Genomic DNA, 22,947 nt, shown 5'->3' with positions numbered 1-22,947 from the left:
TATGTGCCAAAACTAAGGCCAAACTCAGACCTCAGCTTTGTACAGAAGTATATAAGAAGCAATCCTTTCAGACCGAGAAAGGTGGGATGCTTGAAATTTGAGATGCTACTTTTTAGTAAGACCCACCTAAACTCAGTGTTTTGAAAACCAAAAAGATTTACAACATAAACTAGTGTAAAAATTTCTTGCACAATTAATAAATAAATACCTACAGATAGGGAGGCTCACTAGCTTATGGTTACAAGTATAGACTCTGAGGAGCTCAAAACACTCAAATGATTCACTTTCATTTCTTACCACATTTTTCTAGAGAAGCATGGCAAATTTCATATTTTTTTTCAGTTTTTACAAAGCTAGAGGTCAATACCAAAGAAGGTACATAGTAAAAGCAACTATGTGTTATGCTATTGTGTTTCAAGTGCTTTTTAAAATTCCTTTATTATGACAGCGAAATGAAAACATCAGAATACAAAACAATAAACATACCAAAATTACAATTATTTGCCGATGTATACATGGGTAAATTAACTTGTTAAAGTTAAGAATCGTGCAGCCAGCCATAGAATTTGGGGTAATTTATTATTTCTATTAAATATTGTTATATTAATTTTTTTAATAAAACAAAGGAAAGAAAATCAAGTAAGGTCATAGTGTATAGGCCAAGCCAGAGAGTCACAAAAGTGCCCAAGAATTACACCGGCAGGTATAAATTTCTGGGCTTCAGGCACTTCTGAATGGGGACAAGACTGCTTCTTCGTCTGTTTAAAGGCAGCCACAAATGAGTTAGGTATAAAAGAGGTCAATAGACTGGCATAAAACTTGGCCCAACAGGGACCTTTCATTGTGGACGGTGGTAAACCCATTCAACCACAACTTTTCCTTTGGGGAGGCAGAAATGCTAGTAGGTAAATAAAGAATGGTACGTTGATCAAGCTCAGGATATATCCTTTCTAATCCTGGAAACCAAAGATCTCAAAATGACTGTACCACCAAAGATATAATGCTCCTGTGTAAACTTGCAATAAGATCCAATTTCTGAAGGCAATATGTGAATGTTTTTTCCTTGCAACTGTAAAGAATCAGACTAATTCAGTTTCACAGAGGAAAAAAGATGATACTAAAAGCAGTTTACACATAATTTAACAGAGTTAAGATATCTAGGACAAGTTGTTATGTACAACATATGTCTACAAAGAAATTATACTACCTATTAAGCACATACTAGATGCTTGATAAATAACTGAATGAACAATAAAGCTATATAAGCATTAAGTCTTTAAAAAGGAATTCCAAAACCTAAACCACACTGATTATTTCTTACTCATATTGCTATGTAATTCCTTAAGTGCTTTTGGTATTTCAGAATTTCAAGGATTTCATTTTTCAGTTTATTCTGAATATCTTATTTTTCTATTAGGGATCCAACATGTTCTCTTAAAATATATCATTACGAGGTTTTATTGTATTCTTTTTAAATGAACTATTTCATGTGTATAAATAAATATAGCTAATAATATTATACTCATGTGCCCACCATCCAACTTAAGAAATAAAACACTACAAATATGACCAACTTAAGAAAGAAAACACTACAGGTATGACCATCATCCAACTTAAGGAAAAAAACACTACAGACATGACCAATAAAATGCTCTGTGAGCCCCCATCTACATTCTCCTTCCCCAGCGGTAATACCTACTTATTCATGCATGTTTTTATACTTTCACTACACCTTTATATATCAATAAACAAACCAGCAGTGATTTTAAAAAAATTTTTACACACTTATCTCCTAAGACTTTTAAAAACTATACACCGCCTTGCATATTTAAGTTGACACTTAAATAATGGCAAAGGATGTATTTTCCAGTTTACTGCATATCAAATGCATGCTTTAAATATGTTTTTGTCAAAGCCTTGGAGCTGCAGTTTAGTTTATTCAATTTACGGAAAATATAACCATATAACTTAATTGGCAAAGCCAGTCCTCATTGTCAAATGCAATCACCCAAATTCAACCTACTCTCAGAAAAATTCTAACTTAATTTTAAAATTCAAATAAATGTGTTATTATGTGTCCCCACGACAACTTTCTCACTTCTGAATTTTAATTTTAAGATAGATAAATGGATAGCTAGCTAGCTAAGTAGACAGAGAAACTATGAGGCATGGAGCCTTACTATGAGTTTGTCACCTGGATGAAATAATGTGTTGCCTGTTTCAATAATTTTTATTGAAGCTTTCTCTGTTTTGTTCTCAAGGGACTCTCAGGAGAGACTCTCCGGTAGTCTCTTTGTTTGCTGCCCTGATTTTTAAACCCCAAGGCAACGCACCATAGTAAGATTTAGGATGGACAAGAAGTAAGCTTTTCTTTTGAAAGACAGATGATTATGAAAAAAGTCAGAAAGGAGAACTGGCAGACCAGAAGGAGTTCTCAGGCAGATCTTTTTTTAGGAAGGACTACATATGGAAAGAGAGAATATGGAAATTAATTGCTTTAAAGCTATTCATACCTGTATATCCCACAGGAAGTCTTTGTGTGTATGCCCAGGGTACAGGTATCCCAATTTGAAAACCACTGATCAACAGCTGGGGTTGGCAAACTAGGATCCAGCTGCCACTTGTTTTGTATACAAAGTTATGTAGGGCACAGCCACACTCACCGGTTTACATATTGTCCATAAGTGCTTTCACAGTAAAACGACAAAGTTAAATAGCTGCAACAGAGATTGTCTCACAATGGCCAAAATATTTACTATCAGGTGCTCGAAAGAAAAACTTGGCTACCCCTCATCTACGGCACTGTGTATGTGTTTTTTCAAATTCTTTTCTTTAAACTAAAGTTATATATTCACATAGCACACATCATCGTAAAAGGCTTATTATGAAAATATTATTTATCTCTCACCAGAAGCTACTACTTTATATTCTTTTAGCTGATATGTATGGTACAGGCCAAACCAGAGAGCCACAAAAGTGTTTGACAGCTATCAAACAGACTTTGCCCCAACCCTTCCATAACATTCTTATATTATCATTCTTTAGTATTCAGTTTCAAGCACTGTATGTTAACTTCTCATTACTGAAAATGAGGATTTAACCCATCCCATATCCTCAATATACTTGTAAATCAATATTCAATATTTATTATTATGAGTAAACACTAAAATTATTTTTCCTTCTCCTACCCAAGGTTTACTTTTTTGGAGATAATAAATGAAGTCTGTTCATTTTCCACATACTTACCTATAATTCAACTTGGTATGTTCAGTATATATGTGTTCATTTAATCCCTCTATTTTTCTGAATGTACCTCTTCCCTCAAATATGTCTGGAAAACAGTCTGTACTGTTTTCCCTTTGCCATGAATAAACCTCCAGGTTTCAACTGGGTAGAAAAGTTGCCTGGTTTTCAGACTTTCACAAAGGGACTTTTAACAATGTCCTTTTCTTTTGCTTCAGGAGATTGAACATCGATACAATGCTATTATTTAATATATTGTTCATGTTCAAATTTTTTAAAATACCCCAATACTGTCCTTTATAGCTATGGTTTTCCCTCAATTCAGGATCACGTGTCATATTTGGTCATCAGGTTGATTAGTCTTTCTTTGTCGTTCGTTACACTGATATGACTGGCCTGGCGTTTCATGAAGTTTTCTGGTTACTTCCTCATGATTAGATTAAATTTGTGCATTTAAAAAATTACTACATGAAAGATGTCTTACTTTCAGTGCATCATACAAAGAGACAAACATGACGTCAGGGCTGTTCTACTTGGCACGTCTGACTAGCTGGTTATGGTGGTATGGCCAGATTTGCCCACTATAAAGTTACTTTTTCTTCCCCTTTGTAATTAATAAGTAATCTTCAGGGAGATACCTTGAGACCATGTAAATACCCTGTTCCCCAACAAAATGTGATCCAATGGTTTTAATATCCACTAATGATATTCCCCTGAATCGATTATCACAATGACAGCTGAAAAATGGTGATTTTCCAACTCTGTTATTTCTTCTACATTTATTGGTTAATGTCGAATTGCTTCTTAAATAGATTTTCAACCAGGTTACTGTTTTTAGCACCAGCCTCAACTCCACTTTCAGTTTCCTGGCACTGCCAATTACTGAGCATTCTGGGGTTCTGTGGTTTAAACTGGGTTTCTTCTAAGCTTTCTCTTCTGCTAGATTAGGGGTTGTACTCCTCAGTTTTGCTAAATTTGTTAACATTGCTCATCTGCTTTCCAGCTTCCAAAACATTGTTGCTACATTTGCCTCTTCAATTTTTCTTTGACCTTATGCTTTTAAAAGTAACCCCCTTTACTGCCATTTTCATTAGGCTCAAAAAGAGAAAGTAAACTCATGTGTTTAACTGACTAACTTCATTTGAAATTCCTTTTTCTTTCCCTGCCTTCAAATTTTATATAAATGGTATCATGTTGTACGAAATGTTCTGCAACTTGCTCTTTTTACTCAATATTATGTTTCTGAGATTTATCCATGTTGATACATGCAGCTCTAGTTCATTCATTTTTAATGAATGATGTTTTAATGCAGTGTATGAACATGTTACAATTTTCTTATCCAATTCCACTATATTCCCAAAAGTGAGATTGTGAGGTTTGGGGTAGGGGTCTATTTTTCCATAGAACATACACTCCCCATTTAAGTCAGTCGGAAAATAGGATTATATATGCAAAATGTCAATTTTAAGACATTTCAATTCTGTAACTTATAAAATGAACTAATAATACTAGGCACAGAGAACTCACTCAATAAACGTCAGTCACTTAGAGACAACAATGAAACGGGCTTCAGAAATTCAGAAATAAGATTCTTTCCTGAAAGTTAAACTGCAAGATCAACACATTATAGGCCAGAGCAGAGATATGAAAAGAGTCAAATAAATGAAGGGCTGCAGGGCCAGCAACATTTGACCAAAATATAACTAGTGTAATAGCAAAAGAAATAACAGGTCAATCAGAAAGGAGTAGCAGAGAAAAAAGGATAATCATAGAAACAAATGCTGGCAATCCATAAAAACACTGTTCATGGGGACAAAAACCTTAATACACACATGGCAAGTTTTTTCTATTCCAAACCATAAGGCTATTCCTAGGCTAAAGACAGATATTGGGAATTGTGGTCAATTCTATTTAAATATTTCCATTCCTATGGATCAGACAATCCCTATTGTAAGATGGACACAACAGGTGATTTTATGCTGGATGCAATTAAACATTTCTTTTACTACTTAACTTCCCTTATCCTAATGCCACACTCACCAGATATCCTACTGTTTTTTTCCTATGCCAACTTAATTTCTTACTATAAATTAATATACTGGAATTCTGGCAACGCTTTCAAACTCTCTTGTGTTTTAGTCACTGTGATATCTTTTAGAGCCAAATCACCTTGGACGTGGACAACAAATGAGTCTTTGGAGCCTCCAGACCAGATCTGAGAACATGGTCAAGTAAACAAGGTGCTGTGCAGTATGGTCCTACCTAGCTGCCCTAACCTCTCCTTCGACTACAGTATCACCATCCAACTCCATTCTCTACTGATTTCTAGAATTTCCTCTTCCTCTTTTTTTTTTTTTTTTTTTTTTTTTTTTTTCTCTTTTTTGGTCCTTTTTTTTGCGATATGTGGGCCTCTCACTGTCGTGGCCTCTCTCGTTGTCGGACGCGCAAGCTCAGCGCCCATGGCTCACGGGCCCAGCCGCTCCACGGCACGTGGGATCCTCCCGTACCGGGGCACGAACCCGTATCCCCTGCATCGGCAGGCTGACTCTCAACCACTGCGCCACCAGGGAGGCCCCTCTTCCTCTTTTATGGAGCATATGTATTAAAAATGAAGTGAGTGAGCTCTAATATTATGGATTCCTTCTACTGTCTGTAAACCTGTTGCTGAGTCATGTATTTTGTCAATACTTGGCAATACATTTATTTACTTTTTCAAACAGAAAACTTTGTTTCCTACTGTTTTGTCAGGATGAAAGGAGAAGCAATATTTCAGAATACTTGCTGCATACGGCTTCTAATGGGATAGAGTCAAGACTAGGAAAAGTCTACTTCATTAATTGTGAAATGTTAATTCAACTTGTACTGAACTGATGAACAGGTGTTGAACTATATTGGCAACCTGCAGTAAAACTGAATTTTCATGAAAAAAGTACAAGCAATGCTCAATTTCAAAATATGTTCAGTTTCTCAGGGTTATTTTATAGTTGGTCGCTGGAAATTCAAACTCTGTCATACAAACCATGTAATATACTTACATGGCATTGAGATTTTGAAGTCTGTCAATAAAAGCCTATCTAACTAATAATGAATCAGGTTCTGTGTTAGGTGCGTCTGATATATAAATGAATAAGACATAATCCCTGTGCCATATAGCCCACAATATAGTCAGCAAGATGGACAAATAAAACAAGTAATTATAATACTGAACTCAAAGGGATATATAAGTGCACAAGGCAGTGTAGCTATATCAGGAAAGAAGTGACTAACTCTATGAGTTAAGAAGTTGGGAAAAAAGTTAAGGAAAGTATCACAGAATTTTAAAGGGTCTTTTAAACAGAATTAAGCATGAGCAGAAGTGTCCTGCTGATGGGAGAGAAAGAAGATATTCAGCTTGAGAAACAGCAAGGAGTGCCTTGGAAAGTAGGATGGGTATAACAAATATAAGGAGGAAAGCTAGAAAGCTGGGCAGGGCAGGAGGCTTAAATGGAATTTCAAGGAACTAGATCTTTTGGCCAGAGTTTCCCAAGAAGTGTGCCTAAAAATTGATTCCTTCAGCCTTCAAGGTGACCAGGAGGGAGAGAAACTGTTGAGTTATAGGGTAGGCGTATGTTTGACTTTATAAGGAACTGTCAGTTTTTGAACATAGTTATATCATTTTCACACCAATCATCACTGTATGGTTATATATGAATGTTTATGGTTGCTCTAGTTATGGTTATTGTCAATCTTCTAAATTTTAGCCATTTTCATAGATGTGTGGTGGTATCCCATTATGATGACTAGTGATGTTAAGTATCTTTTCATATGCTTACTGGCCATTCTTGAATCTTATTAAAGCCAATTCAAGATTTTCACCCCATTTTTATTAGCTCTTTTATCATTGAGTTGAAGTGTTCTTTATATAGTCTGGATACAAGTCCTTTGTCAGATACATGTACTGTGATTATTTTCTCCCAGTCTCTTGCTTTCTTAATGTTCTCTTTTGATGAGCATTAGATTTTTGTTTGTTTTTATAATTAATTTTTATTGGAGTATAGTTGCTTTACAATGTTGTGTTGGTTTCTACTGTACAGCAAAGTGAATCAGATATATATATCTGCCCTCTTTGTTAGATTTCCTTCCCATTTAGGCCACCACAGAGGACCTAGTTCCCTGAGCTATACAGTAGGTTCTCACTGGTTATCTATTTTATACATAGTATCAATAGTGTATATATGTCAATCCCAATCTCCCAATTCATCCCACCTCCCCTTTCCTCCCTTGGTGTCCATATATTTGTTCTCTTAATTTTGATTAGGTTCAATTTACCAATGTTTTTCCTTTATGGATAGTGCTTTCTGTCTCCTGTCTACCCCGAAGTTGTGAAGATATTCCACTATGCCTTTTTGTAGAAGCATTATAGTTTTAGCTTTTATGTTTAGTCTATGATCCATCTTTAATATTTGTGTATGATGTGAGGTAGGGATCAAGGTTCAGCTTTTTCCATATGGATATTAAGTTATTCTAGCACCACTTGTTATGAAGACTTTCCATTCCTAATTGTGTTCCTTTGGTGCTACTGCCAAAAACCAACTGGCTGTATACTATTTCTAAACTGTCTATTCTTTTCCATTTATTTGTTTATATATCCTTATGCCAGTATCACATTGTCTTTTTTTTTTTAATATTTTTTTTGATGTGGACCATTTTTAAAGTCTTTATTGAATTTGTTACAATATTGCTCCTGTTTTATTTTATTTTTTGGTTTTTTGGTCCTGAGGCATGTGGGATCTTAGCTCCCTGACCAAGGATCAAACCTGCACCCCATACATTGTAAGGTGAAGTCTTAAGCACTGGACTGCCAGAAGAGTCCCCACACTTTCTTAATTATTATAGTTTTAGAGTAAGTCTTAAAGCCAGGCAGCATAAGTCCTTTAATTGTTGTCTCCTTTTTCATGATTGCTTTCAGCTATTCTAGGTCCTTTGCATTTCCATATATATTTTAGAATCAGCATGTTGATTTCTACCAAAACAAGTCTAATGGGATTTTAACTGGATTTTTATTTGATTGAGTCTATAGATAGTGGTTCACAAAGTAAGGGCTCTGGCCCAGCAGCATTACCATCACCAGGGAACTTGTTATGAATGCAAATATTCAGGCCTTACCCTCAGACCTTGTGGATCAAAAACTCTGGGAATAAGGTCTTGCAATCTGTGTTTTAACAAGCCCTCCCTGTAACTGGTGCATGACAAAGCGTAAGAATTACTGCTGTGAGGGACTTCCCTTATGGTCCAGTGGTTAAGACTCCACACTTCCACTGCAGGGGGCACGGGTTCGATCCCTGGCTGGGGAACTAAGATCCCACAGGCTGCGTGGCCAGAAAAAAAAAAAAAAGAATTACTGCTGTGAATCAGTTTGGGAGAACTAACATCTTAGCGATATTGACTATTCCAATCCACGAAGAGGTATTTCTCCCCATTAATTTAGGTCTTCTTTAATTTCTCTCACCAGTGTTTTATAGTTTTAAGTCTACATGTCTTGGGACTTCCCTGGTGGTGCAGTGGCTAAGAATGGAAGATCCCACATGCCACGGAGCAGCTAAGCCCATGCGCCACAATTGCTCACGTGCCACAGCTACTGAAGCCCACGTGCTTAGAGTCCATGCTCTGCAACAAGAGAAGCCACTGTAATGAGAAGCCCGCACACCACAACAAAGAGTAGCCCCTGCTCTCCGCAACTAGAGAAAGCCCTCACACAGCAATGAAGACCCAACACAGACATACATACATACACATAAATAAAATAAATAAATAAATAAATAAATATTTTTAAAAAGTCTACATGTTGCATATATTTGCTTAATTTATATCAGGGTATTTTATGTTTTCTGATGCTATTGTAAATGGTATTCTAATTGCTACTGGCTAACCTTCAGCCACAGTCTACAGGTGATATGGGCAGAAGTCTATTTGGGGGTGGGAGTTCACTAAGAGATTTGAAAAAAAGTAGAGAACTCAAATTACTGGTAGCATCTTGAAAACAAACTAGTTTCAACAGATATGCAAGAATAGGAGGTTGTTTCCAATGAATTGATATAGGTATTAAGCATGAGCAATTACAAAGATCACAAAAAGAAGGACAACCAGACATAATGTTCTCCTGTAGTCTTGCCAAACATTTTTTACATTCTTGACAAAAAGATCAAACATCAATATCTAGCTTCTGGATCCAGCTGCCAATGTGGAAGAAAGATAGAGCAGGGGAACATGTTGAATTACACAGAGAGCATAAGATCAGCAAAATCTAGACTGTGGCAAACTCTTTAAGTCAAATGGGCTGGGTTTTTCTTTCTTTCTTTTTTTTTTTTGCACTATGCGGGCCTCTCACTGTTGTGGCCTCTCCCGTTGCGGAGCACAGGCTCCGGACGCGCCGGCTGAGCGGCCATGGCTCACGGGCCCAGCCGCTCTGTGGCATGTGGGATCTTCCCGGACCGGGGCACGAACCCATGTCCCCTGCATCGGCAGGCGGACTCTCAACCACTGCGCCACCAGGGAGGCCCTGGGCTGGGTTTTTCAACAGACAAATCTGTAAGGAAATAAAAGTGATGGAGGAAGAACATATAAACTGAAAGAGATTTAAAACAAATATGAAGTTTTTACAAAATGGGCAAGTCTAAACTATAGTGTACATTTGTCTGAGAAGATTATTTAAACATGTGAGTAAACAATTACTATAAAAGTCAGGTTCAGGGTTGCTTTTGTGGGGAGAAAGGAGGTTGTATTGAGATCGGGCACATGAGTAGCTAGCTGGCAAAGTTCTATTTCTTGACTTGGGTGGAATCTGCCTTATAACCTATTAAACAATACATTTAATTCTTGTGGTCTTCTGTATACATGACTTATTTTTACAGTAAATAGGTTTTTCTTCCCTCTTAACATGATATATGTAAAATCTGGGATTGAAGAGTTTATAAGTTTTAGTGATAGAATGATGTTTGGGGATGACACAAACTAAGGTGTGGCTACGGAAGTGGTTGTTTATTGAAGTAAGGATACTGGTGTGGATGAAATCAAAGAAGTAAACGGCTACGACTTGGGAAGACACTGACGGGAAAAAACCGCAAGTCTGGTTCTAATCTCTGCCATCAGTGTGGGAGAGTGCCCTAGAGGTTAGCAAAGATAAAAATGATGAACAGGTCGAGAGAAATCTACTTGGATTGCAAAGGTACCACACTCTCCTGGGCTCACAGAATGGAATAATATTTTGGAAATGACTCGGGGAAGGTAGGAGCAATCGATCCCACTTCCTTTCTATGGGTTGTAGGAAAATGAGCACAATTCACCTCAAGGAAAAAAGAACTCACTGTCTTTTAGACAAAGATAGATTTTACTTGAGGCTCTGTGGTAGAGAAAGTTCCTAGGACAATATTAAAGGTGAAGGGTAATTTGCTAATAAAGAAACGGAAATTCCTGAAACACAATGGAAAGGGTCAGGAGGGAGAGAAAAGGGTGTGTGCATTTGTGTGTGTGTGTGTGTGTGTGTTGGGAGGTACAGAAGAGCATAAAGAACGATGTGATTAACAGTACATTAGAAAAGAGGTAACAGAGGGCTTCTTTTTAGATATTTAAGAATGTGAGCACCATGGAGGGAATGACTTGGTCTCACTGTTCTGACTGGAACTTGTCTGAGATACTGGCATTACCTAACATTTATAGGAGTAGTGCCTTAGGCCTGATTATTGCAGTTGCCTCCATCTAATAACTTTGCAAGTATCAATGTTTCCATGGAAGAAGGCTTTCAAAGTCTGGAGGATAGAAGAAACACCTTTTTCTCTGAGAACAGTAGCTCTTATTATGGCCCAGAGAAGGGGAATCAGAAGGGCTCCTTGATCCATCCTACCACTGGAAACCACAGGGGATACTTCTGAATATTAGATCACATTGACTTTTTCTCGCTTTTATTCCAAGGTTCACTGATATTAGAAAAAAGGGTCTGAGAAGAGTAGGACAAGGTCAAGGTCAAGGTCAAGGTAGAAGCAACATACAAAGCTAGAAACAGGCTTAGAGATGTACTCACTCAGACCCCAGGCCGACACACCTTGATGGAGTCAGTCCAGGAGGAATGGAACAAGTAAAGATAGGTATGCCAATTTATAGGTCAAATAAATTCTGCCCTGGAGTATCCCACCTCTTAAAAAGTGTGGCCTGAGTATCGAAGCCCATTTACATTGTCAGCAGAGTTGTAGTAGTGAGGGAATAGGGGAGGGAAAAGAGGAGTCCTCAGCAGAAAAAATGGAATAGGTAGTATATTAATGAATTTGAAAACTTCCCTCTTATGAAATACATTTATTTCTTACAAATTAACTTTAGAACATTTCATGCTATTGTTTTAAAATAAAAATTATGAAATAATCATGTTTTAAAAACACAAATACCACAGCATTGCTATGCTTTTTATTCTGCATCCCACCCAAACTATGTTTCTGAAGTTTTTTTTTGTTTGTTTTTGGCCACTCCAAGTGGTTTGCAGGATCTTAGTTCCCCAACCAGGGATTGAACCTGGGCAGTGAAAGCCCGGAGTCCTAACCACTGGACTGCCAGGGAATTCCCTATGTTTTTAAGTTTTAAATAAAAATTCAATTCAACTATTAGTTACCAAGTGTTACATATTACATGCTAATTGTAATAAGTTTCTTCAGATACTAGACGGTGTTAAATTTATATAAAATTATAAAATTTTATGTTTTATATAAAATTAAGGGCAAAATAAGCAGAGCATGATTTAGAGAGGACCAAGAGATTTAGTGTTTCTCAAACCTTTCCACCAAAGCATCTGTATCAGAACAGAGAACTCCCAGGGGACAGGGAAATGACCTAATGCAAGCTGCTGTAAGTCCAAACATTCTCTAAAGTGTTTTTATTTTGTTTTAAATTTTTATTATTTCATTTAAAATTTTATATGGATTTTGTTACATCCCATAATTTGTACATTTATTTTATTATAAAAATGTTTGAAATTATTTTCTATGGGGTAAAATTAATGCTTTGGAGAGGTGGCGTCACATATATTTTAGAGGTTTCACGTATCCCTGAGAGTACAAACTCCCAATTGAGAAACACAGCATTTTAAACACATATTTGAATATTTTCCTGTGTATTCTTACCTCCATAGTAGGAGGAGTCTTCCTTGTTTTTCTGATCCAAGCTAGAAAGAAAAATAATATTTAAATATAAGTTTTCTATAATTTGCATATTTTATTCATTCATGCATGAAACAAATATGTATTAAGCACCTGTTATATATTGTTTTAGGCACATGAGTTCCCTCCTCTCCTGCAGCATATATACTAGTGAAGGGGCACAGAAAAGAAACATATTCGGTAATGATTTGTGTCATAAAAAATACTTAAGTGTGGGGAGGATGTAGAGGGCATAGTTTCATAACTAAAATCATACCCCATAATCATCTGAATTCAATTTAGGGTATATATGGCATATAGGCCAAATCATAATACAGCAAACTTCAAGGCAATATTAAAGTTATATTATCCTGGAAATGTGAACCAATTATTGCTCAATATGTAAAAGAATGGATGTAGAAAAGTTTTCATTTACAGAGATTTCTCTTCTAACCTGTTCTAGCAAGCAGTCTACCTCGTATGGTTGGTATCTTAGCTCCAACATTTGAAGCAGAGTAGAAAGAGCCCGTATTTGTGAAGTGCCTACCGGACGCTGGGCACTGTGCTAGATGCTTTAGCAATAGGAAGGGAGTGGGGCAACTGCCTCTAGAGAAGTGTATCAGAATCACATGAAGACATGTTATAGTACTTAGCAGAGCAGAGGCAGATTTTGGAGGTTCAAATCCCAACTTAAGTACTTAACTAGCTGTGTTACCTGAGGCAAGTTATTTAATTTTCTAAGCATCAGATTTCCCATCTGTAAAATTATAATACTAGTATCTAGATTTTAGTATCTACATTGTGCAAGTTATATGAAATAGTATATATAAATTCTTAGCTCAGAGTCTGGCATAGAGTAAACATGCAAGTCTAAGTTATCACTATCACTATTATTCAGTAAACCTGTATTTTTTATAATAGACTCAAAAAAGCAAAGATCAACAAAACCTGCTTGGCCTATGAGGATAGATATATAGGAAACTGTGAGAAAACACACTGTAAGGAATATAGTCTTTGAAAAGTAGAAACTATTATTTTATCACTTTAGTTAATTCAATCTTCATTACAAAATCATGAAGTATGCTTATTTTATAGAGAAATTCAATGACGTTCCCAAATTTATACATTAAGTAGTAATGGTGGAATTTGAATCCAGATCTGACCCTGTCTCTGGATCCAAAAACCATCCACGCTCTACTAAGCAGTTTCTCAAAGTTTATAAGCAACAAGCAAAGAACACTAAACTAGGAAGAGGAACAGGTCACAACACTGACTAGTGTCAAAAAATAAGATTCACCCCATTTTACAGATTGGGAAACTAAAGATTAAGCGACTTGCCAAAACTCACATATTTAGCAAGTAACAGTCTGAGAATCAAATGCTGGTTGAACCGGCTCTAAAATCTGAGCTCTGCCCATTCACCAGCCACCTTCTCTTCTGACAGGCTGGCTCTGCTAGCCTGCCTTCTGTCATCCAAGTAATAGCAGCAGGACCTGTCCTCATGACAAGTCCAGTAATGAATGATTATGGGGGTACAAAGAGCAACATTCAACTGTGGGCCTGTGATGAGTTATTTCTCCCTATTTTGTTCTCTCTTGCACTGACCCCATACGTGTATTTTCAATGCAGACCCAGTGTTTTGCCTTCTCTCTTTCTGTTTCTGAACTTCTATCTCTGTTATTATTTTCTGCATCCTATTCTTATTAGCTTCCAGCTCTGTTTGGTCCATTTCTAGCCACAACCTGCACAAACTTTATATTTCTTGTTAGGCTGGAAGGTTGTCAAAGGCAGGATGCATCCACGGGAGATTTATTTTTCTACCACCTAAATGCCTCGAAAGAGTAGATACTTAAATACAGTTGTTGAATGAATACTTCCACTATAAAAATATTCATTGTAATGGGATTTTGACCTGTATTAGAAAACCCAGCTTAGCAACAGAAAGATTCCTCTGTACGATCAAGGAAATAAGTGGTTTATGGAAGTTGTCAACTGCCTCTTTATGGTCAAAATAAGGGGTACTTGTCTATGTTTATGGGCATTTTTTCCCCCAGGAAAGAGACTTCTTTTAAAATAATTCACCATGAGCCATATACCTCTAAAAGGTTTTAAGCAATAAACCATAAGTTCTAATTTGGATTAGAAAGTTAATTCAGAAAAATCTACTGCTATGGCAGGGGTATATAGCCTGCAAGCAAAATTCGGCCCATGGCATGTTTTTTTATTTTAATGGCTGAAAAACATAACCAACAAAGAACAATATTTCATGACACATGAAAATTAAATAAAATTCAAATTTCAGCCTCTGTAAATAATGTTTTATTCGAACACAGTCACACTTATTTATTTACATATTATCTATTATAATGTGGGCTACAATGGCAGAGTTGAGCAGCTGTAACAAAGACCATATGGCACACAAAGCCTAAAATATTTACCATCTGGCCCTTTAAGGAAAAAGTTTGCTAACCCCCGTGCTAGGGCTACCATTAATTATAATCCTTTTAGCAACAACTATATATCTTGATTCAAAAACACTTTCATGAGCTTTCCTGGTGGTGCAGTGGTTAAGAATCTACGTGCCAATACAGGGGACATGGTTTTGAGCCCTGGTCTGGGAAGATCCCACATGCTGCAGAGCAACTAAACCCAGGTGCCACAACTCCTCAGCCTGCGTCCGTGAGCCACAACTACAGAGCCCATGTGCCACAACTACTGAAGCCCGTGCGCCAAGAGCCTGTGCTCTACAAGAGAAGTCACCACAATGAGAAGCCTACGCACCGCAACAAAGAGTAGCCCCAGCCTCTTCAATAAGTGGTGCTGGGAAAACTGGACAGCTACATGTAAAAGAATGAAATTAGAACACTCCCCAACACCATACACAAAAGTAAACTCAAAATGGATTAAAGACCTAAATGTAAGGCCAGACACTATCAAACTCTTAGAGGAAAACCTAGGCAGAACACTCTATGACATAAATCACAGCAAGATCCTTTTTGACCCACCTCCTAGAGAAATGGAAATAAAAACAAAAATAAACAAATGGGACCTAATGAAACTTCAAAGCTTTTGCACAGCAAAGGAAACCATAAACAAGACCAAAAGACAACCCTCAGAATGGGAGAAAATATTTGCAAATGAAGCAACTGACAAAGCATTAATCTCCAAAATTTACAAGCAGCTCAGGCAGCTCAATATCAAAAAAACAAACAACCCAATCCAAAAATGTGCAGAAGACCTAAACAGACATTTCTCCAGAGAAGATATACAGATTGCCAACAAACACATGAAAGAATGCTCAACTTCATTAATCATTAGAGAAATGCAAATCAAAACTACAATGAGATATCATCTCACACCAGCCAGAATGGCCATCATCAAAAAATCTACAAACAATAAATGCTGGAGAGGGTGTGGAGAAAAGGGAACCCTCTTGTGCTATTGGTGGGAATGTAAATTGATACAGCCACTATGGAGAACAGTATGGAAGTTCCTTAAAAAACTAAAATTAGAACTACCATACGACCCAGCAATCCCACTACTGGGCATATACCCTGAGAAAACCATAATTCAAAAAGAGTCATGGGGCTTCCCTGGTGGCGCAATGGTTGAGAGTCCACCTGCTGATGCAGGGGACAAGGGTTCGTGCCCCGGTCCGTGAAGATCCCACATGCCACGGAGCAGCTGGGCCCATGAGCCATGGCCACTGAGCCTGCACGTCCGGAGCCTGTGCTCCGCAACGGGAGAGGCCACAACAGTGAGAGGCCCGCCTACCGCAAAGAAAAAAAAAAGAAGAGTCATGTACCACAATGTTCATTGAAGTTCTATTTACAATAGCCAGGACATGGAAGCAACCTAAGTGTCCATCGACAGATGAATGGATAAAGAAGATGTGGCACATATATAGAATGGAATATTACTCAGCCATAAAAAGAAATGAAATTGAGTTATTTGTAGTGAGGTGGATGGATCTAGAGTCTGCCATACAGAGTGAAGTAAGTCAGAAAGAGAAAAACAAATACCGTATGCTAACACATATATATGGAATCTAAAAAACAAACAAAAAAATGGTCATGAAGAACCTAGGGGCAAGACAGGAATAAAGACACAGATCTACTAGAGAATGGACTTGAGGATACAGGGAGGGGGAAGGGTAAGCTGGGACAAAGTGAGAGAGTGGCATGGACATACATACACTACCAAATGTAAAACAGATAGGTAGTGGGAAGCAGCCGCATAGCACAGGGAGATAAGCTCGGTGCTTTGTGACCACCTAGAGAGGTGGGATAGGGAGGGTGGGAGGGAGACACAAGAGGGAGAGGATATGGGGATATATGTATAGGTATAACTGATTCACTTTGTTATAAAGCAGAAACTAACATACCATTGTAAAGCAATTATATGCCAATAAAGATGTTAAAAAAAAAAAATAGCCCCCAGTCGCCACAACTAGAGAAAGCCTGCACACAGCAACGAAGACCCAAAGCAGCCATAAATAAATAAATAAATAAATTTATTTAAAAAAGCAAAACACTTCCATATTATCTAAAATAAAAATCATTATTAACTATTACACTTTTTCACTTTGCTGTACACCTGAAACTAATACAATATTTTAAATCAACTATACTCCAATAAAAATTAAAAAGCAAACAAACAAACAAAAAACCCCAAAAAACCTATTACGCTTTTTACCTGATTGCCATGTATTCTAGACTCTATGAACACTACCACTGGCATCAGACTATGTTAAAAAATATAATGGCACAATGCACACTTACTATCACCATGAGAAAAACAACAATTTGCCTTACTGATGAGTCTATGAAACATCATTTTCAGTTTTTTTTTTAAGATTGGGAAAAGAAAAATACTTCAGCAGAATCCAAATAATCTTTTAAAATTCCACGGTGGATGAATAGGTTGAAGAAACACTGATATGTGTTTTCTAAACCCTACTGGTTTTGTGTAAGTTTATATAATTCATTCATAGATGTAAGAAAGTAACATAATTCAGATAATGTATTAAGTACTACCTAGACTATTCACTCTCATGAGATTATTCTCTAAGGAAAGATATAAGGGCTTCCTTTAGCTTTGTTTTAAATGGCTCAAGGAAGAAGATTTTTGTTTAGATAGATAAATGCAACTTCTGAAATAAATAATTATACAATATAATTTACAATATTTATAATTCTACAATAACCAGATACTTGAAATGTCTTCTTGAGATGATGGTTGATGCCTGTTCACTGTTATGTAACCAATAAAGGTTACAGCTAGAAATTTTCAGTGTGATCACTCATTTATATAATCATCCCTAGTTTCCCAGTCACTACATACAACAAAGGAAATGTCCTGTTGATGGCTGGCAAAGGTTAGGAGGAGGAAGGAATAGAAATAAGCGCTAATATCAAATCACTACATTTTTTTTTTTAACCTCAGAACAATCTGGAACTGAACCTCTATTCAATTACGAATTATATAATGATTTTGCCATTGCTAATTATATTTGTATGGTGGATTCTGTATCAGTCTTCATTATAATGTAACCATTGTTTGAATAGAATTTAGCAAGATAACTGGACAGTTTATGCCTTAAGACCCTACCATTCTTTCATCAACACTCATTTGCATTCTCATCAGTGGGCATGAGATTTTCACTGAACTTTAATACTCTTATTGGAATATAACACAGTATAATGAGCGTAAAAGTGAACATGCAAGTTAAATACTTCATGAAGCATACATTCTTCAAAATTCTATAAGAACTGAAAATGGCTAATACACTTTTAGAAGTAGTACCAAGAGGGGTTAAGGTAAATGAGAAATTTATCACCAGATTCAGTAGGTGACCATTCAGAGCTGAAATTATAGATAGGTTATCAACAGTTTGCATCCAAAGGATACATTAGAAATACGTGTTTACACTACTAAAGGAAAATACTACATTTTAATAAAGCTTCATCTTTCCAAAAACCATCTTTGCCAGTTCTGAGTGTTGACACATCATGAAGAATATAAAAAAAATTAAAATCCACATTTTTTCACTTTTTCACCACAAGAATTTTTCCACATTTCACCACAAGAATTTGTTGAAAATTCTTCAAATGATATATTAAGAAATGAGTTATTTTCTGATTACTGACTCTAAACAGTTTCTTAAGGATATTATTAGATTTACTTGGCACAATTAAGTTACAAACTTTGTGATGCTCATTACTGTTCTTTTTTCTTAATCAACTTTATTGAAGTATAATTTAGATACAACACAGTAAAACCATTTTAAGTGTGCAATTCCATGAGTTCTGACAAATGTATACAACCTTGTAATCAGTGTATAGAACATTTCCATCATCTCCAAAAGTTCCCTAGTGTCTGACTACATGCAAACACTCACCTGAATTCACCCACAGCCCCCAGTGAGTGGTATATCAATACTCTTTGTCACTGTTGATTAGTTTTGCCTTATCTACAATTTCACATAAATGGAATCTTATAGTATGTACTATTTTGCATTAGCTTCTTTTACTCAATATAAAATAATCTTAATCCCTGTTACTGTGTATAGAAAACAGACTCTGAAGGTAACCTCCAAAACCCCCACCACTTGGTGTTCATGCCTCTGTATGATCTCTTCCCCTTGAGTAAGGACAGGACCTGTGACTTACTTCTAACTATGAAAATATGGCAAAGGTCATGAAATGTATGTGATTACATGATGATGCTACGTAAGATTATAGCATCCTTCTTTTTGGAGTCTCTCTTTCCCTCCCTGGCTGTAAGGAAAAAGAAGGCCATGTTGGGGAATATTATGTGGCAAGAAACTACTGGCGACCTCAAGGAGGTTATGGTGGTCTCTGGCCAACATCAAGCAAAAAACTGAAGCTCACAGCCCTACAACTGCAAGGAACTGAATACTGCCAACAACCACACGTGTGGGAAAGTGGATCCTTCCACACTCAAGCCTCCAGATGAGAATGTGAGACAGGTTGGGACCTGGGACCCTTTGTTGCAGTGCTTGCACCTGGACAAATGTCTCCTCCAGCAACAAAATACAAAGAAACTATAAGGGACTAAAAATAACTGCGTGCTTGCACAGTTGGGGAAAATTATGAACAATAAGATACAAAAAGACCATAAACCCAACTGCCGCTTCTGGAGAGACTGGAGGAAAAGCAGAGTACCACACATGAACCCTGCACACAGCACCATGAAGGGCGTGGGCAGACCACCTTAGCCACCCCTCTGGCCCGAGCCCTGGACACACCCCTACCCTTATCCCATATAAGGAACCAGCTGCCCACCCCACCTGAGGACTAAGCAAGGGAACCTGTTACTTGTTTTTGCTCCCTCGTGCTACAGCACTAGTCCCAGTAAAACCTTGCTTGAATTTCTTGTCTGGTCGCTTACCAATTTCTAGTGATTAAGGAGTCCAAGAACACTGGTCAGTAACAAATGCAGCCCTGGCTGACGCCTTGATTGCAGACTTGTGAGACCCTAAGTAGAGAACCCAGATAGGCTATGCCTGGACTCCTGACCACAGGAACTGGGAGACGATAAATGTGTGCCATTTTAAGCTGCTAAATTTGTAACATTGATATGGAGTAATAAAAAAACAAACACAACAAGCATAGCAGCAGTTTATTCTTTTTACTGCTGTGTGGTATTCCACTGTATGGAAAAATGACAATGTGTTTATCCACTCACTACTTGGGCAGTTTTCAGTTTTGGGCTGTTATGAATAAAGCTGCTGTGAAAAAATTGGGTACAAGTATTTGGGCAGACTTATTTATGTCTCTGGGTAAACACCTAGCAGAATTTCCAGGTTGTAGAGTAAGTGGACAGTTAAATTTATAAAGAGCTGATAAACTGTTTTCCAAAGTACTTGTACCATTTTACACTCTAGCCAGAAATTTATGAGAGTTTCATATGCTTTATATCCTCATTAACACTTCATATTGTCAATCTTTTAAATTCTAACCAGTCTAGTGGTATGTAGTGTTATTTCACGATGGTTTTAATTCACATTCCTTGATGACTGCTGCTATTATGTATCTTCTTTGGTGAAGTGTCTTTTCAAATCTTTTGCCCACTTTTAAAAATTCTGATGTTTGTCTTATTACTGAGTCATGACAGCTCTTCATATGTTCTGACAAGTTCTATGACAGATATGTATTGCAAATTTTCTCCCTATCTGTCTTGTCTTTTCATTTGTTCAAAGGTTTTTCTTTAAAGAATAGAATTTTTAAGATTTTGGTGAAGTCCAATTCATCATTTTTTTTCTTTTATATTTGTTATGTGTGTATCCTATCTAATTCTTTGACTATCCCATGATTGAAAGATTTTGTCCAATGTTTTTTTCTAAATGTTTTAACTTTTACATTTAGGTCTGTGATCATTCTCAACTGAAGTTTTTAGAGATGAAGTGACGTAAAGATCAAAGATTATTTTCTTTCATATGGATATCCTGCACTAGCTGTTGAAAAGAATTTCCTTTTGCCACTGAAAAATCAATTGACCATATAAGTGTAGAAATAATTCTGGACTCTCAGTGTGGTTCTCATTAATTTTATATCTATCCTCATAACAGCATTAAACTGTCTTGATAAATATAGCTTTTTAAAGTTAAATCTTCCAATCTTGGTCTTTTCAAAAACGTTGTAGGTATTCAAGGTCCTTTGCATTTTAATATAAAATTTAGAAGCAGTATATCAGTTTTGATTGGGAATGCACTAAATCTACAGATCAATTTGAGGTGAAATAATATGTTTTAAATATTGACTTTTCTGATCCATGGAAGTTATAAATCTCTCCAATTATTTAGATCTTCTTTAATTTCTCTTGGCAATACTCTATTTTTCAATGTATAGGTCTTAGAGACATATTTCTGTAAATTTATCCCTAAAGACTTCATGTTTTTAATGGCATTTAAAATGATATAACTGAAAATTTTATTTAGCAATTGTTTGGTATTATAGTATAGATACATAATTGATTTTAGCATATTGCCTTTATATCTTGAAAACTTACTAAATTCATTCATTAATTTTTGTAGTTTTTTTTAGATTGTCTACATGAACAATCATGTCATCTGTGAACAGAGTTTTACTTTGTCCTTACCAATCTGTATTCATTTTATTTATTTTTCTTGCCCTATTGCACTGACTTGGATTTTCCAGAATGATATGAAATAAAAAGTGAGAAAAGATACCTTTATTTTATTTCCAATTTTAGGGGACAAGAGTTCTTTCACCATTGAATATGAGGTTACATAAAAGTTTTTTTTTTTCCTCTTAATGCCCTTTAATAGGTTGAGGAACTTCTTATTCCAAAGTTTGTGGAGAATTTTTAATCATGAATGTGTGTTGAATTTTGTCAATTTTTTTGTACCAACTGAAATTAACTTATGGTTTTTCTCCTTTATTTTATTAATGTGTTGAACATAAATGCAAATCAAATCCACAATGAGACATCACCTCAAACCTTTTAGGATGGCTATTACCAAAAAAGTAAAAGACTACATGTACTGGCGAGGATCTAGAGAAAAGGATACCCTTATGTCCTATTGGTGCAAATGTAAATTGGTATGGCCATTATGGAAAACAGTATGATGTTCTTCAAAAGAGTAAAACTAGAACTACCATATGATCTGGCAATGCCTCTTCTGGGTATATAACCAAAGGAAATGAAATCACTATTTCAAAGAAATATCTGTGTTTCCATGTTCATCGCAGCCTTATGCACAACTGCCAAGATATAGAAACAACTTATGTCCACTTACAGATGAATGGGTAAAGAAATTGTGGCATATATACACACACACACACACACAATGGAAAATTCTTCGCCCTTGAAAAAAATCCTGCCATTTGTGACAACACTGCATGTACCTGGAGCACATTAGGCTAAGTGAAATAAGCCAGACACAAAGAAAAAAAACTGCATGGTTTCACTTTTATGTGGAACGTAAAAAAAGTCAAATTCATGGAAGCCGAGAGTAGAATGGTGGTTAGGAGGGACAGTGAGGTGGGGGAAATGGGGAGATGTTAATCTTCAGATGTTAAACCAATCTATGTTACTGATATAAACTCCACATGGTCACGGTATATTACCCTTTTATATATACTGGGATTCAGTTTGCTAATATTTTGTTAATGACTTCTGCATCCGATGTTTATGTGAGATAATGGTTTGTATTATTCTTCTCTTTATTGTCTCTGTGAAGAGCTGGTATCAAGGTTAACTTGGTTTCATAAAATGAGTAGATAAGTATTCCTCCACATTTTGGAAAGAATTTGTGGCCCATCCTGGTGAGTGCTGCACATGCATATGAAACAAAAATGTTTGGGCTTCCCTGGTGGCGCAGTGGTTGGGAGTCCGCCTGCCGATGCAGGGAACGCGGGTTTGTGTCCCGGTCCAGGAGGATCCCACGTGCCGCGGAGCGGCTGGGCCCGTGAGCCATGGCCGCTGAGCCTGCGCGTCCGGAGCCTGTGCTCCGCAACGGGAGAGGCCGCAGCGGTGAGAGGCCCGCGTACGGCAAAAA

The 22,947-nt window shown here is 36.7% G+C and overlaps 1 protein-coding gene across 1 annotated transcript in view; it reads right to left on the bottom strand.

The window, feature by feature from the left end:
* NDUFAF2 (NADH:ubiquinone oxidoreductase complex assembly factor 2) overlaps positions 1-22,947 on the bottom strand; it is a 188,229-nt gene that overhangs the window by 30,963 nt on the left and 134,319 nt on the right. The window contains exon 3 of the mRNA XM_007453230.1: positions 12,387-12,427. Within this exon, the coding sequence (XP_007453292.1) occupies positions 12,387-12,427 (41 nt within the window). The remainder of the gene's footprint in view (positions 1-12,386; positions 12,428-22,947) is intronic.

The sequence above is a fragment of the Lipotes vexillifer genome, unplaced genomic scaffold, assembly GCF_000442215.2.
Source record: "Lipotes vexillifer unplaced genomic scaffold, Lipotes_vexillifer_v1.1 scaffold366, whole genome shotgun sequence".
Classification (NCBI taxonomy): Eukaryota; Metazoa; Chordata; class Mammalia; order Artiodactyla; family Lipotidae; genus Lipotes; species Lipotes vexillifer.
The sequence above is the reverse complement of the archived record's forward strand: the minus strand, read 5'-3'. Positions and strand labels throughout refer to the sequence as shown.